The following is a 17,738-nucleotide window of genomic DNA, read 5'->3' as shown; positions in this document are numbered from 1 at the left end:
AGTGACTTTGACCTTGAGCACCATTTGACTCTGATGAAGCTTCAAGTCACTAGGCATGTAAAAAAGGGGGAGGGGCTTGTAAATTCACCAGAAGCCTCATGATAAGGGCCTTGGTTTCCATCATTGTACTGAGATGATCTCTAATACCAGCTTAGATGATGATCATGTCTGGCAAATTCAAATAAGCAAGTACACACATACACCTTCTTAAGTATGCTACACTCCCAAAGAGAACAGTGCTAAGTACTCACCAACTATTAAAACAAAGAAAAACAAGATACTGCTGAAATAATCTGGAGAAAAGGAATGCATATTGCTAGACTTTCCCTTGGGGAGGACTGTTTGGCTGAATCAAGCTGTGCTCTGTAGTTGTGGAGCTTTGGGCTCTATGGCTCTACTCTGTGTTTGTCTTCAAGGAACAGATAATCAAGCAACATGATTTTGACTTAACTTTTTTCAACACCCTCCTCTCCATGGGGCCCTTTCCCACTAGGATCCTTCATGTAATTTGCACCTCTGATTGGTCCCTTGGCTATCTCTGCTCCACATTTTCCTTTCAATTGTCATACATTTTTTTGATAGAACTCTCCTCCTACTTTAAGAGCCATGGGTTCATTCTTCACTGCATTCTCTCCCTAGCTTCATCAAATCTGTGACTTTAATTACTGTATCACGCATAAATTGATACAGAAACACCACTCCAGTGCTGATCTCTTTGCTGATAATAACCCAGTATCTCCTGCTACCTATCTCTTATTTGGATGTCAAACCAGCATTTCACACTCAACATGTTCAACAAGTTCATTGCTTTTGTTCCCTTTAGGTCAGTTTCTCCCTTGTGTTAGCAATACAATTTCTCTACACTTACCAGTCAGAAATTAGAGTATTATCCTCAACTAACCCCATTCTCTCAACTTTCTACATTCAACCCAGCACAAACCAGTCTGGCACATTCTCCCTTGTAAATATCTTCACAATCTAACCATGACTCTCCATTTCCATACCACTCCCATAGAAGAAATCATCATTATCTTTCCCAGGACTTATTGCAGCAGCTTTGACTTCCAATCTGATCTCATCTGGAAGCTCAAGCAATTTTGGAAATCGAATTATGTCACTCCCAAATGAAGTCTTTCTTGCCCCTTGTTTTCCCTGTTATAAACTCAAGTTCTTAAATCCCTAAGATCACACTCCATGTTTTTATTGTCCCTCTGTTTCTGTGTTTGTCTCTGATCCTCCTTTGCCCTGTCCCTATGTCTTTCTTTCCTTCAGAAATTTGCAATTTTTTTTTCTGTTTTCCATTTTTGTCTTTCAACTTTCTCTTCCTTGTCTCACAAACTCTAATTTATCTTTGGGATTCAACCTAGATGTCACATTTATCAAGATGTATTTTTTTATTCCAAGGAAAAATGAGGTTACACATTCATTAGCTTTTGTAGTATAATATTTCCGCATTTATAGTAATGGCTACCTTGTTTTATTATTATTTATTTGTGAGCCTCCTCAATGTAAGATTCAATTTCTTTAAAAACAACAATTACACTGTATTCAATATTATGTCCGTAGCACCTAGAGTGATATATGGATATACTGAAGGAACAGCATGCAGTACTTAGCCAAATGGCTGGCACACAGTAGCCACTGTAATCCTTTAAATTTTAGATTTTCTCAGTGGATACTAGATTAGGTACCAATCATGCAGAACGGAAGAGATTCTACAGAAAAGAGAGTGTATGATCTTTTCAACTTTCCAAATGGAGTCAAACTTTATTGTTAAGAATATTCTGTTCCTTCCTTCCAACCCCAGTACTGGGGTTTGAATCCTAGGTAAGTACTCTACTACTGGAGCTTAGCCCCATATCATCTGTTTGTACTTTGTTTTTGAGACCCAAGCTGGCCTCAATCTCCTTCCCGCCTCTGCCTCCCTACTAGCTGTGAATTATAGGCATTTACTAACATATCTGGTACATTCTATTTTCTTAAATTCTCATCCTACATGCTAATGCTTTGGCCATTTATTTCAATTTTTCTAAGGACACACAGAGATCTTATTCTAAATTTCCGGTTAAATAAACAGGGTCAAGCCAGGTGCCAGTGGCTCATGCCTGTAATCCTAGCTACTCAAGGCTAAGATTTGAGGCCCGCGGTTGAAAGTCAGCCAGGGCAGGAAAGTCTCTGAGACTCTTATCTCCAATTAACCACCAGAAAACTGGAAGTGGTGCTGTAGCTCAAGTGGTAGAGTACTGGCCTTGACCTGAAGAGCTGAGGGACTGTGTCCAGGTCCAGAGGTCAAGACCCATGACCAACAAAAAAATATTTGTTTAAAAAAACAGGATCAGAATCCTAGAATGAACATTTAAAGTGTTGTTGCCTCCTCATTTTTAGTCCATTATAATAATTTCCCAAATATATTGCTCAGGGTTCTCAAAAGACCAAAAGCAAAAATCTCACATTAAAAAAAAAACAAAATCAAAATATTTTATTCCCTTACCTTTAATTCAGTTTAAATTTGAGTTTATAACTTCAAGATACTCCATATTTAATATCAATCAATCAAATGATCAAGGATGTTTTTCACACTTAGACCCATGATGGCATTGCATTAAGCATAGGAAAATATCAAAAGACCTTGCTGTGTCATGAGTTAGGTGTTGCTACATATAACCCAAGCCTGCTTTGTACATATGATAAACGAGGTGGGATATATCATTCATTCTTACTGTCATACAGACAGTCAATGATGTAGCTGTCCTTGTTTCTACAAATTAGTTTTATTATGGAGTTCTGCCATAATACTCTGGCCAAATGGGATGAATTTAGATCTCCTAGACTGGAACAATTTTAGATGAGCAAAAAAAGTACTGAATCAATCTTCTGAAACTATTCCATTTGTAATTTACATGTGTCTGAAAGAATTAAAATAAATCTTAATTAAAAATAAGAAAAAAAAATCTAAAGGCTTTGCTTCTGAGAAATACAAGGGCTATTTATAATTCATATTTACACCCTTCAGGACTAAAGAACACACAGCATATAAAAAGAAATCAGTCTACATATTTAGAATGTAATAAGAAGTAAATAAATTATAGTAGCTGTGCCTCCACCCTGTGTTAGTGCGTGAAAAGGTGGTAGTGACTATTCAGTAACAAACTGATGGACTGCCATTGCTGATGCATGATGCTGAAGGTACTATTATGGGATACAAGGATTGCCTGAAGCTTCTTAAATACTTCTATGTACTGACTAATAACTCTATTTTGGCATACATACTTTAGAACTAGGGCTAGAAAGCCATAGTGATGTTGATATGAACCACATGATTTCAGAAAGGAAGACATGAATTCATCATTATCTTATTCATTTATGGGAGTTCTGAAATGCTTGAAAAACAACTGGGATAATGTGTCATTTTTAAAATGAATAATATTTAGGAATATAACTAACCCAAGCTTAGAGTACCTAACAAATTTATAATAGACTGGACATTTTTAAAAGGTAAAATAAACCATCTTAAAATAATCCATATTATTAAGAAGATACATCGGTAATTTTTTACTAGCCCCCAAAGTCCTTCTTTCTATCAGTCTCTTTATTGATAGGTTTTGTATACATTTGAAATTACAAACCAGGGGAAATTTCTCTAAGAGAAATTTTTCATCACGACTAAGCATTTATCAATGCTGAGAGATATTATACTGAATATGATGGCTGTTTGATACGTTTTTAAAAGTCAAAAATACATTTTTATAATTAAGGGAGACATTATTTTCCAGAATACTAAAGTTTAAATTGATGATATGGTGTGCATATTTTAGAGTTTCAGCTAAACTAATAGAAAAACACAATGAAGAATTGGGCAATAACCCACTTTTTATCATAGAGATGTACGAAAGATGACCTGTATTCAAAGAAAAGAAAATATTTTCTTATTTTTCTATGAAGTAGATTTTTTTCTTGTTTTTTTTTTTATAGGATCAAGAGATCACATTTGTAGTTACAATCAGAATCTTCAAAATATGAATCAAGGAAGTAGGAGAGAATCTGACGTGATACTTGTAGTTTGGAAAATATATCCATGTTATGATATAGCCAAATGTTATAACATTGGTTAGGATAATACAAAAGGAATTTGGCTTAGAATATGGAAAACCATGAGTCATTTGCTGTCCCAGTTTTTTTCCACTTCCCATTGAGTGTTATCAAATGATAGTAATACGTATGTTACAATCTGATATAAATAAATAAGTAAACAAATACAAACAGTGAAGGTAGGTGAGGTAAGGTGGAGACAAAAAGAAGAAAATAGTTAAAGGCCAAAAATTAGGTTACTTACATATATTGTAGAGCTATGGCTAGAAGAACATGACTGTAGGCCTAAGTATAGAAATCACCCCTGAAGACTTGGGAAAATTTCACATCAGAAATTCCAGGTAGTTGTAGGTTTCTCATTCCTAAGGGTAGGCAAAATGAGACTAAAATTTACCATAAATATATCACTTACTTCACAATGGATAAAGCTGGGATTGTGAGTGAATCACGATATTGCTTTATACTATAACATTAAGATTACAGAGATAAATTTGCCCACAGATTTTGAGGAATAAGCACAATAACTAGGCTGCTCACTCATTAACTTTGAAAAGTATAACAAAATGCCAACCATGAGAGAACTATTGACTACCACAGCTAGAGCCATGTGCCATTTTTACAATGGAGCCAGATCAGAATTTAGAAAATGAAGAGGATTAAGGGAGTCAGATAAAAACACTGAAAATTAATTTTTACAGTTAAAGTAGAAAATGAATTAAGGAGATGAATATAGTGTGATATAGGAAAGAAGAAAGAATTCCAACCCCCCCCTCTCCCCCGCTCCCTCTCCCCCCCCCCCCCCGCAAACTAATTTCAGTTAAATATAAAGGCCTACTTAGGATATTATTTTTTTGTCCATTAAAAGTTTTTCTGCAGCAAAGTTTTAATTTCAGGTTATTTATGTTACTTAATACTGTGCTTCTCAACACCTCTGATCATAACCAATGGTTTTGTTTGGAATCACTCTGTTGAAAAATTAGAATCAGCAAAACATTAAAAGGTATCTTCTGAATTATATCTTGATATTCAGTACTTTGTCCTAATTGCTCTCTCACCTTATTGGTGGGTTTTTATCAATCAGATACTGAATAAACTGGGTAGAAAATAAAATACTAGACCAAGTATATATGAAATTAGAGCCCAACTTTAGTCTTTTCACCTCAAATGTTTATGAACAAAATTATGACCAATCTGAGCCTGTTTCCTTGCTACTAAAAGTATCTAATAACCACTGGTTTCTGTGATATTGTAGGAATTAGGCAAAGCTAGTAACAATTGCTGATATTTGGCAAATGCTCATAAGGAGTTAAAACTCATAATGATTTTTCTGGCTATATCAAATTGTTCAGAATAAAAATTTTGTTTAAAGTATGTAAGTAGAATTGAGAGGTTATGAAGTGGCAGCAAAGAGTGAAATAGAACAGGTTATCTAGGGAAAGACTAATGAAGAGAAATAAGGATGAGGAGGACAGGGAAAAGAACTGAAAGGAAATAGAGAGGAATTACAGACATGAAGAAAACTCATGGAAGAAGGAAAAATAGGAAAGAGAAGACAACTACTCATTCTCTTCCCTGGGATGGTGTGCCCCAGTATTACTACACTAGCCAAATCCTCTGAGTTATTTTAGCCTTGCTTTTTAATGAGAATATAAAAGACTCCTTTATCACTTACAAAACCTTATTGATCTGATTCCTTTAATCTTCAATGTCTCTAAAGCAGACTCAATACATTCTGTGGCCATTCCTTCCTAGTTAATTCTACTTCCAAACTGAGAGATTTCACAAAGCATTCCAGGTCGAGATAGCTGATTCTGATCCCAACTCCATTTGTTAAGTTAAAGTAAACACAAAGTGACTCCTCCCTTTTAGTCATAGGCTTACCTAAGAGGAGCCCAACCCAAAGACCTTACCTTATTTCCTTTTACCTTTGCTTCTTCCTGGAGTTCTTAAAAAAAAAAAAATCCAACTTCTTTACAAGATATTCCAGTTGGTTTGAAGGTCATGTCCATACAGCTCTTATAAGGGTTTTCAGGATAAACAAGTCAGCACCTGTATTGAGGCAGTATCTGTTTTTGCTATTTGAGGGACTTGCCTTTTGTCTGATAATCAAATTAGAAGTAGGTGTGAACTGAGACAGTCTAGAATTATAGAGCAAGAAAGGATAAATAATAAGAAAAAGGCCAACATAATTTTCTCAGATTGAGATCTTTGGATTTCTCCCTACTTTTATCATTTGTCCAATCTTCCATGGGATTGTGGATATATAATTACTTTCAACTATATGTGGTCAGTTTCTCTCACTTTTTCCCCCTTGGTAGTTCATGAAAGCACCTACCTTATGCACTGTTTGAAATAGGAAAACCAAAACCAAATCACCACCACCAAAACATGGTCCCTAAACAGGATCAAGTCAAACTCCCAGTTGTTATTCTTGTTGGTTCAATGGAGAAAGGGAAGAGGAGAGAAGAGGAAAAGGAAGGAAGGAAGGAAGGTAAGAAGGAAGAAAAGGAAGGAACGAACGAAGGAAGGAAGAAAAGAAGGAAGGAAGGAAGGAAGGAAAGTAGGAAGGAAGGAAGGAAGAAAGGAAGGAAGGAAGGAAGGAAAGAAGGAAGGATGGGAAGAAGGGAGGGAGGAAGGGAGGGAGGAAGGGAAGGAGAGAGAAAGGAGTAAGGAAAAAACTAGGTATTTTGTTGGAATTAGGACCCCTTAATAAAAAGGGTTTTTCTTTCTTTATTATTTTTGTTGTTGTTGTTGGTCATGGGGCTTGAACTCTGCTTCAGCTCAAGGCGAGCGCTCTACCACTTGAGCCACAGTGCCACTTCCAGTTTTCTGGTGGTTAACTGGAGATAAGGGTCTCATGGACTTTCCTTCCCGGGATGGCTTTGAACTGTGATCCTCAGATCTCGCCTCTTGAGTAGATAGGATTACAGGCATGAGCCACTGGCACCCCACTAATAACAAGGGTTTTTCTAATAGGCACTACCGTTGCTAAGATGCTAAATGAAATTCCTTTAGCATGTAATTCACATCTCAAGTCTTTTGGATTGAACATAATGATAAACACCAAGTTTTAACAGTTGTTATCAAGAATTCATTATTTCATTTCTGACTATTATTATGGAACTCAGGAGCAAATAGCATCTTTTTCAAAAAAATCTTTTTTCTTTCTTTCTTTACTGGTACCAAAGTTTGAACAACAAGAACTGTTTAAATTGGCATTTGTTCATACCGTTAACTATAATCTCATATTTCTTACTGATTGTGAGGGGACCCTTCATAAACTTAGTACTAGAGAGCAACTTGGTTGGTAAATTCATCCTCTTTTTGCTTTCCTGTTTCCCTCTTTGGATGCCCAAATTTCATTTGAATTTGTAGTAATTTTTATTCTGTGTGACATTTGGAAATTTGAGAATATATCCATAAATTCTGTAAATAAGAATTGATGAAAAACTCTTTAATAACAATCTCAAATGTGTACTGGACTTTCAATCCAATATTTGTAATAGAACAGATCTTGCATAGCAAAAATTACTTTCATAATCTGAGAAACGAGCAGTTTGAACTTACATCATGAAACAGAATTGAAAACCAAACTTAAACCAATGAAACTCAATCTTTGTGACTTATGTGTTTCCTGATCTGAGTTTTAAGAAATTATTTCTAGTGTGACTATTGACTATTTCTTAGGCCACTTGTGTTAACTGATTCACCGTGTACTTTGGAGCAAGCTGGTTTTCTTTTCTCAGGTCTGACATCATTCTTCAATAGAAAGAGGTTTGGCTCTGTCATTGAGTCCTCTTTGATTTATTTTAAAGACAAAACAAGGGTTATATGAAAATTGTTTGAAAGGCCATCCTTAAAAAACCATGGAATACTCCTTTGTCTACCCTGAAAGACTCCATATGATGGAGAATTGTGACTAAGATGAGTATGGATGAGGCTGTAAGCATCAAATCGCCGGGTAAGAAAAATGTGATACCTACCATGGCCATGATGCTAAGCCTGGTAATATTCAACTGTCTAGTCTCCTGTGTTTGGAAGATGTGTTTGTGTACAGAATTTTCACCAGAAAGCTTTTTTTATAGCAAACATTTTCTGTCAGAAGTTTATTTTATTGGTAAAATATTAAATAATATACAGAATTAAAAACTGCACTTACACTTCTGAGAAGAAATAAATCTTGGACAAATTATATGCTTGTTCCTGAGATTCCCTAAATTTATTCCAGTAGCTGTGCACTCAGACAGTACAAACCTTTATAATATAATCCTTTTCACAAAGTATTACAAAGTTTCTGCAGCTTCTTTTAGTTGTACACACATACAGACACACACTCACACATGCATATACAACACTCATACACTTATACACAATACCCACAGACATGCACAGGGCATGTGTGAGTGTGCATTAAAAACAAAGAAGATACAAGTCCCACATTTTAGTCTGCAGTGATAAAACTGTATAGCGGAGGTCTCCAGATCAGTAGACAGCAGTGACTTGTTACACAGCTGCATAGACTGTTGCAGTATTTCCATAGTTCACCCCATTTTCTGAGGTATGCTATTTGAGCCTTAAAAAAATTACATTACACTGAGCAAACCTGACATACAAGGTCTGGTATTTTAATTTTACATATATTTATATATATTTTCTTTTTTAAACAATAGTTTTTTATTTCCCCAAATTATTAGTTTGAAAAAAATGAGGTTTACTGGTTTGACCTTTTTTTTTTTGTTTTCCTTTTTTGCTTCTAAAACACAAAATATCCTAGAAACTGTCAAGCAATTAGTCTTTAAAATAGTCTAATTACCTTTGGTATTGTTAAAGAAAAAAAGAATTAAGTACCCAAGACACATACTGTACAAATGCAGTAAATGCCTTCAAACAAAATGTCAACATTATTTTTTATAACAAAACATGTATTTACATTACAGCAGGAACACAGGTATATAAAAAAAGAAAAACCAGAGCACTATATATATATATATAAATATGCATGATACGAAAAATACTCCTTAAATTTTGTAAGAAAACAGGGCTGTTCCAAATATTTTTTAAAAATGTGTTACTCCAATAGGTTGATACCAGTTTAAAATTGACCTAAGTGCTTTAATATTAAAGTTTATTTTCAAACATAGAGAAATGAAATAAAATATTAAATATTAGTTTCTTAACTTCAAGCATGAGGCAAGAGTCTAAGGAAAGAAATGCAGTCTCTAAGAATTCCAACTTTAGGACACATTTCTCAGAAAGGATCAGTAGATTCATTCAAAATTTAGCCTAAGTAAAGATTCCATAAAAGCAGAGCAGTAGTTGCTACATGCTCTAATCTTTTGATTGTGGTGTGTTTTTCTCTTTATGTTTGTGTCCTTTGACACACCATAATTTTCAAGAGTTTCCTTTTGACATCAGCTAAAGAAATAGGTCAAGAAAGTAAAAATAAAATCACTATAGTTTTTAAGACTTCAAGGGGGGTATTGCACTTGTACAGAAAGAAGAGTATCTTTTTAACTAAAGAACAGAAGTAATCATTCTGGGATTGTAAATAACACATGGTCTAAAAGGTCCAACTATTAAGAGCAATTATGAGGCCTGGATACCCTGGCTGTCCCTGGAATATAGGTATAGTAATGGTAAAGCACTTTTCTCCTAAGAGAGAGAAAGTTAAGACTCTTTGCTTTACATTTTTAATATATTTCTAAAGAACTGTCTAGTCAGTCTGCCATCATTTCTATTTTCAAGAAAAGCCAAGTAAGAATATAAAAATCTAACCCAAAAGAAAACAAAAAAGCAAGTAGATAATCTGGTCACATAATCTCTGGAGTCATTTTAGTTACCTAATATTTGAACGTTAAATTAACATAAAGTTTATATAGTGTACCATTTTTAATCCAATCACATTTCTTTTAATATAACACTTTACTTAAGTACAAAAATGGGCAGGCAGATTATTCAGCCAACAAAAATAATGAACAAAAAGTAAGACTTAAAGAAACCAATGAATTGGAAGTTAAGAGTTGACCTAATCTTCAAAAGCAGTAGTAGCAGGAGAGCAGCAGACTTCCACAGATATTGGGGGAAGGCAGATAAAAAGATGGGTGAGCAAAAAGTGGAGGAGTGCACAGTTGGAAGTAAAAGTAATGAAGAGTTTACTTACACAAAAAACAAGGAAGAAAAAGATTCAAAATCTGAGAGTGCTTGATAGACAAAAACAAACAAACAAACAAAAACAAAAACAAAACCCAAACGTATCAGTTTCAGAACTTGAACCACTAAAAAAATAAGAGTCAAACAACAACAGAAAACAAAGCCTAGATTCCTTTTCTGGTTACAGTATATTGGATTAAAAAATCAATTTCCAACAAATTAAATTAAGCAAAATCCTGATAAGTGCATAGTAAGGGATTCAGTGGCCTCTACCTGTTCTTAGAAGCATTTCTTACTATGTGTCACTTGAGGTAATACAAGGGCCCAACTTACTGTTAATTGAGTTATCAGTACCTAAATGAAGTTATGTAGGGTACTGTATGTAGCTTAGTAGAGGGCCTCTACATTTTCTATTTTTATTCACAATAAAAATGACATTGTAGAAAATGACATCATTCTTGTACCATTCTCTGTATGGGGTAATTCACAATTTTTTTCCTTTTACAGAAAATGTACAAATGCAATGTTATGGGAGAATAAGTACAGCAACAGAATTATGAACTTATTTCTAGGAGGGCATGTGAAAGACATTCACAAACTTACAGTACAGCAAGATCAAACTAAAAAGCGGAACAGAGGACGTTACATTAAAAAAGTCTTGTGGAAATTCCAAAATTTTAAGTTACTAGAATAAATGTAAAAATATTCCAGGTGTCATTATTTGGCCTAGCAATACACAATAGGATAAAAAGAAACACTAGCATATCACAGCTTCTTGGTCATAGGACATTTGTTTTATAAAATCAGCTCACTTTTTTAAAAGCTGTCATATTCTAACACATCCACAGCAGGTAATATACAACCATGGTATGAAACCATTTGAGATTATGCTTTGGAGAACAGCAATGTGATATGACTGCTCAGTTTTATTTTGTTAAAGGAAAATTAATTACTTTTTTTCTTTTCAATGTTATTTTATAAAGCATTCTCAGATTAGAAGATAGACTAGTGTAACACTAGATTGGGGATAAAAAAACTAAAAGCAATACTGCATTTTATTGACACCAAATTCCAGTAATAAAGCCTGTGTGACACAAATCTTATTCATCCTTAAAGACAAAGAAAAGAAATATGAAAACAAATAGCAATATTGAATTCATAGCTAAAATCTCATTCTACTTTATATTTTTACCTGCATAATCTGGTAATAGTATTTAGAAACAGGATCAAACTAAAAAGGAATTAAAATCTGATTTCAGAGGTTCCTTTTACTTTTAACAGCTAAGGTTATAATTTCTGTATAGGAAAATGCTTTAGCAGTTTTTTGCCCTAAGAACACAAAGAGGAATTCTATTGTACTCAATTTTAAGAGATTTTTTTTTTTTAGAAAATATACAGTAAAAGTGTGGTAAAGCTAAAATAGCTAGCCAACACTCTCAATGCATTTTAAAAGGCACCAATAACATTTTTTATAAGTATTTAATACATTAAGTTCAGGACCTTTAAGAGACCAGTTACTGTATATTTTAATTATTTTGCAGAAACTGGAAGATTAAAATATTTATAAAATAATTTTTATATATACAAACTTTAATTTCATCAGGTTTTTTCATTTCTTTTGAACTTGGAGAATTGGATCTGGTGTAATCATACAGGTAGTACTTATTAAAGTAATATATAAAATATAATTAAGAATGACCACAAGTCTTCACATTATAGTTCTCTAAAATGAATAATCCAAGTTAAAACAAATTTAGGATTTTTACAGGCTAAGTTCTGTCTTGAAACTATGGGCATATATATTTTTGTTTGATTTTTGCAGCTTGTTCTGCTGTATCTCTGGAAATAGGGTAAAATAAGATTTTTAAAATATTAATAAAGATTTTCCTCTAACTGCATTCTCAAATGGAAGTTTTGGTAAACATTTATAACATGCAAAGACTTTGTGGTTTTGTGAGATGTAAAACTGTAGCACAAACATTATAATAAATAAAAAATTTAAAAACTGCTCTTAAAAAATATTTTTGCCTGTCTTTATATCTCAACAAGTAACTAACAAGTTGCTAACTTGAAAGCATTTTTCTTCCTAACCAAAAAGGAATCTACATTTCTTTAAGTTTTCATTGATGCGTTTCACATCCTTTTCCCCCTACTGTTTGTTTCATTTTGTCCCAAGGCCTAAGCTACAAAACTGCCATGAGTCCTAAAGACACAATGATAACTTCTTTAGTATTTCTTAATACAATCACTTTGGAAAAGTAAACTTCATTGCTCAGGTATTGAATGTAATTTTAACTCAACACATCTAATAACTCTGCTTCTTTTCATACATTTTAAGAGAGGTGTGTGGCACATAGATGCACTCACAACATGATCCACACATATTGATGGCTTGCATGCATGTAGGACTGAGACTTCCTAATACAAAACTCTGAACTCCAGGCTCTCATCCTTCCATTCTATTCCTCCAAAATATTCCTAAGGGAATGTTTTGACAACTTCTCATCTTTCTTTCAGTCGGTCTCCTGGCCACTATCTCTGTTTTCAAATGCCCTTAGAATGAATGATTCTTCACTACAGAGAAATAAACCACTTCTCCAAAAAGGCTGATGACTAAAAAGTCTGGGCAAAATTAGGGCAAAGCAATAGGATGAATTTCTGAACTTTCGCCAAAGTGGAAAATACAGAGGCTAACCCATTTTCAATGTCTCTCAAATACTTCCTGCAACGTGAAATCTCACCTAAATAAACTGGGCATGCTAGTGTTACGTAAAATTTGATTTATTTGGTATCTGGTCCTCATATTTATTTTTAGGTGCTACTGAACTGCACATTTTCTTTTGTGTAGAAGAGTCATGAAAATATAGCCATCCAGAGTTTTTAGAAAGCTTGATCTCCACAAAAATTCTTTCTAACCTAAAAATTTGAATTGACCTTGTCCTCACATGTCCCCACCATTCCTTCAGTCATCTCCAGCTCTCTTCTGTCCCTCATGTCATACAACTAGGAAAATACACTTGTTGCAAATGTACCTTTACACCTACTAGCGCTCTTCAAGGAATTAAATTTTCTGATAAGATAAAATCAAAAGAGGTGAGTGCATCATTATTGTCATCACAGTGGAACCACATAAGTTTTAGGTCCATCTGAATTCAGTTTCAACCCAAGGTAGCAGGTACATAAATGTTTTCATTGGGGGAGGAACCCAGGAAAAAGATTCATAGATTATGTAATGTCAGTAAAAATTCATGTGCCCAAAATTGTGGACATATTGACTGGCATGCAAGTATTTCTTTAAAACGTGACAAAACACAAAATCACGAACCTCAATATTTTTTACCTCACCCAAAAAAAGGAAAAAAAAAGGCATTTCAATTATGATTTGGGGGTGGTTAGGTTAAGTAAAGGTAAAAAAATCTCAAAGACGTGTTATCTTTGAATAAGTTATATTTACCATATACCTATGGATGTAGGAAGAAAGAAAAAAAAAAGAAATTAATGGTTGGTATTCTTTAGATCTGTTTTGGTACATTCTCATAGATTTAAAGGGGCTATTTAAAAAAATTCTCCAAAACTAATTGAAGACAGGGTTACTTAGAGAGAGGCAAGTTAAAACCATTTTCTAGTCTCAGCTGTGTTAATTCTTAGAATTTGCTTAAACAAGCAAATGGCAAAGGAGAACATGAGTTAAGACGTATCTGACCATCCATAGTTCTCTGTTCTTGACACTTCTAATCCCACATTATAGGCAAACCACTTCAGCATCCTATTTAATTGATTTTTAGAACAATTATTAGTTACTTCATAACAGAACTAATTATTCACAAATAATACAGCTATGGTTAGGCCTGCTCTTTGCAAACAAAACAAACAGCAGGCTCTGCCTTCAAACTGTGTTCCCCAAATGACTTGGGTGCCAGTGTTACTCTGTTTCTCTCTGTTAATGCCATTGAACTGAAAAGATAAAACAAAGCACCCACACAAATGAAACTAAAATGTGCACATGAAACATAAAATATGCCACAAATGAATGAAAAGATGGGAAATGCTGTACTACCAGGTTGAGATTCATTTCTGACATGGATTCATAGAGCTGAATATTTGTAAAGCAGAAAAAAAATAACATGCCTGAAGATTCTGTCATATTCTAGGCTCTAAAAGGGTAAGAGAAAAGTGAAAAGTTGGTTGTTTCTTTGTTAGATCTGTATAGTCCAATGTGCAGTTTAGAAAGAAGTTCCTTTTTCTCTGCAGTAAAAGAAGTAAATATTATTACTGAAGATATACTAGAATAAATAGCCCTACTTCAATAAATCTTATAGGGTTCAAGTTACCATATGCAGACTAAACTAGCAGTTGCTCTGAGACCATTTTGAAAGAGGCAGCCTATCACAAGACTTTTAAGAACTTCTACTCCAAGAGTAAAAGAGGAATGGAAAATGAACGGAACACTGAGTGGTCACAGTTTGAGAAAATGAGGGAAGAGAAATATCAAAGGATCACTCGGTGGGTTTTCTCTCTATTGTTAGCCTCATTATATTTTTCTGCTGACTGGTTAACACTGATTAAATGCCGATAAAGTGACAAATGTAAGCATAATGTTAGAAGGACATATGTAAAAGTATCCTGCTATCATGTTAAAACTTCAAACAAAAATCTCACAGAAATTTACGAAAAGTGGAAGGCCCTCCTGAAATTACTGCTTGTCATCCACTCTTAGACCATATGTTATTCTGAAAACTACATAAAAAATACTATTTGTTACAGGTGTTAAAAGTAAGGCTGCAAGGTTGTCTATAAAATGCCAGTCATCAAAACTATGGAAAAACAGTGCTTAAGTTTAGAAAAATAAGATCAAAGGACCTCAGATGTCTTGTAGTTGTCCTCAACTACTTGTAGTTTAAAAGTTTTGCTCTATGGTACAGTGTAAAACATACTGAGTTATAAATTCCATAGGGGAAGTAAACATAGAACCCACAACAACTCAACTTGTCCTAGCGGTTAGCATTGAAAGTAATAAGGAATTCGTGTTCCATGATTTCTAAAGAACCAGACTGGTTTACATTTTGAAACAAGATCTTCTTTGAAGAGTAAAATTACTCATACCATTTGAAATTGCCAAAGTTCTACCCAGAAAACTTCAAATTTTCCTGCCTTCAATCATAATCCTGAACATCAATGGCAAATTAGAATCACTTAGGTGAATCCATATGAATCAACTATTTTTTCCAAAGCATGACATGCCTTAATAATGACTCATGGCAGAATTTGTTTAAATTTCCACAAAATAAAACAAGCCAAGTTATCAGGAAACAATATACCCATCCCATTACTCTTCCATTTTCTTCCTTTTTGTAATTAGGCAGAGCAAATGACACTGTGTCCACAAAATAAGAATTATTGACAGAAATAATATTTTTTAAAAGGTGTGTCAATATCTGAGGGAAGGTGGGATTGTAAGTGCAGTATTTCTTCATGTGCAGTTTTTTACTTCATGGGGGTCCCCTTTGGAATGAAAAGGCCTAGTGGAATGTGTGCTCCCCTCGAACAATGTGTGATGAAAACTCGTAACGGTCCTGGCTTCTGTAGCCACAGATGTTGCATTCCAGTGGGTCCCGGTAGCCATGGCAACCCATGTGAATGGTGTACATGACATGGTCTAGGAAAAGGACTCGGCAGTGCTCACACTTGAAGGCCCTTATCTGTTCTCCTTCTCCATTGAAAACCTTATAGATGTCCTTCAGAGAGCCCTTAGGAGCCTTGGCGGCATCCAAAGCCTTGACATCCTCCTTCATGTAAGCTGGGCTTTGTTTCCTCTTAGGATTTAAGGCAGGGTTTCCTTGGTAGGACTGGTGGTCATCGTGGCTACTTTCTGAGTCAGTAGAATCCAGGCAGCTATTGCTGGGGGAGGCCTCTCTTTCCTGGGGTCGACTCTTTGGTCTAATGAGAGAGATAGGGCCATCCATGTTGTTTTCATGACTATCAGAGGTTTCCCTGCTAATGGGTCTTTCTATCCTATTGGGATGATAGACCTGAGAATAAGCTGAGCTTATGACTGGGGCCACCTCAGCGATTGTGCTTGGCGGGTGCTGCATCAGAGGGTGAAGGGCCTCAGTTCCAAGGTAGGTGATTGCATTGTTGATGGCTTGGTCCATCATATGAGACTGCATCAGCTCAGCCTCCTTCTCATAGGTTAAGTTCATATCAAAGTGAATATCTGGGTAGCTGAATCGCATGAGCTTTTCCCCTAAAAGGAAGAAGTAGGAGAAACAAAAAAGAGTAAGAAAAGGAAAAGACATTACAACAGAAATGGACTGGATTAAAAACTATAAAAAAGGCAAAGTTAACTAGTGACTTCCATTCTCCATATGAATCTCTCAATAAGCCATTTGCACTTGCTCTAATGTCATTATAAGAATGCATCCAAATTATTATTTTCCTTTTCTATTAAAATTCCTACTTTCATGAGACTCATAGACTATAGGAGAAAGAATCAATTCAAAAGGAAGAAATAGCTTGTTGTGGCCTATGTTAACTCACTGGAGTAAGATTTATTTGGTTGACTTAATTGTTATTTTTTTAACGAGTTACTGAATGTTTGTCATTTTGGAGACTTGAAATGTCATTATTATAATACTTATAAATGTTATATCACCCAATAAAATGAACACAATTAAGGGCTATTTAAAAGTAAATTAGGGATTAATTCTAAAAGTACTTTCTCATGAACTTAGAAAAATTGTCTATCCCTTTGCTTCTGGAAACAGACAATTATTCCTCTTATTTCATCACTTTCTTATTGACATGTGATTTGGTAGGTGCACACATTGTTAGTTTTTCTATACGTTTTCCTGTTTAAAGCAGTGTAGTTTTTCTTTAAGCATTTACATAAATAAATATAATTTTTACTCCAGTGGTTTACTTCAACATACTACATGAACACAAAATCTAAAGAATTTCGGTGCTTAAAAAAAGAAGTAATTTTTTTTCAGAACATTTCCAGATGTCAGAGTAGCTCATATTTAAAAAATTTTGCCACTAAGACAATATGCTATTTTCCTACTTTTTTTTGATAAGTAGAGTTTATATGTAAGTCCTTCCTAAAAATATATGTAGATTTCTCATTGTGATATGTTTAGTATGTAGTGGGTGGAAGCTTAAAGTATAATGTTGATAAGAGGTATAGACTCACCAGGAAGAAATAAGAGTGTTTCCTAGTATTTAATTCATACTAGGAAATTAAAGAAAATTTCCTGAAGCAAGTGCCTTTAGGAATAAGAATGTGGCAGGAAACATTAGAAATATGGAGGAAGAAAAAATAAAAAAATAAAAAAGAAAAAAAAATATGGAGGAAGAAATATGGAGATAGATTTGCTGGTAGGAAGGCAGAGAGAGGAGGGAATTACTTTTAAGTCAGCAATTACTTATATTTCAACATGACTGAGAGTGAACACAGATGAGTAAGGTAAATAAAATAATTCTGCATTCATTGAACATCAGTC

General features: G+C 34.4%; 1 protein-coding gene across 4 annotated transcripts in view; it reads right to left on the bottom strand.

Annotated features, from left to right (window-relative positions):
• Positions 1-8,181: 8,181 nt before the first annotated feature.
• The window catches only part of Ikzf2 (IKAROS family zinc finger 2), a 159,557-nt gene continuing 150,000 nt past the window's right edge, over positions 8,182-17,738 (bottom strand). For all 4 annotated transcript variants that reach the window (XM_070017820.1, XM_070017819.1, XM_070017811.1 and 1 more), the window contains one exon: positions 8,182-16,483. In XM_070017820.1, the coding sequence (XP_069873921.1) occupies positions 15,759-16,483 (725 nt within the window). In that variant the 3' untranslated portion in view covers positions 8,182-15,758. The remainder of the gene's footprint in view (positions 16,484-17,738) is intronic.

This window comes from Dipodomys merriami, unplaced genomic scaffold, assembly GCF_024711535.1.
Source record: "Dipodomys merriami isolate MVZ:Mamm:240054 unplaced genomic scaffold, mDipMer1.0.p SCAF_1, whole genome shotgun sequence".
NCBI classification, from domain to species: Eukaryota; Metazoa; Chordata; class Mammalia; order Rodentia; family Heteromyidae; genus Dipodomys; species Dipodomys merriami.
Note: the sequence above shows the minus strand (reverse complement) of the source record. Positions and strands in the feature narration are given on the sequence as shown.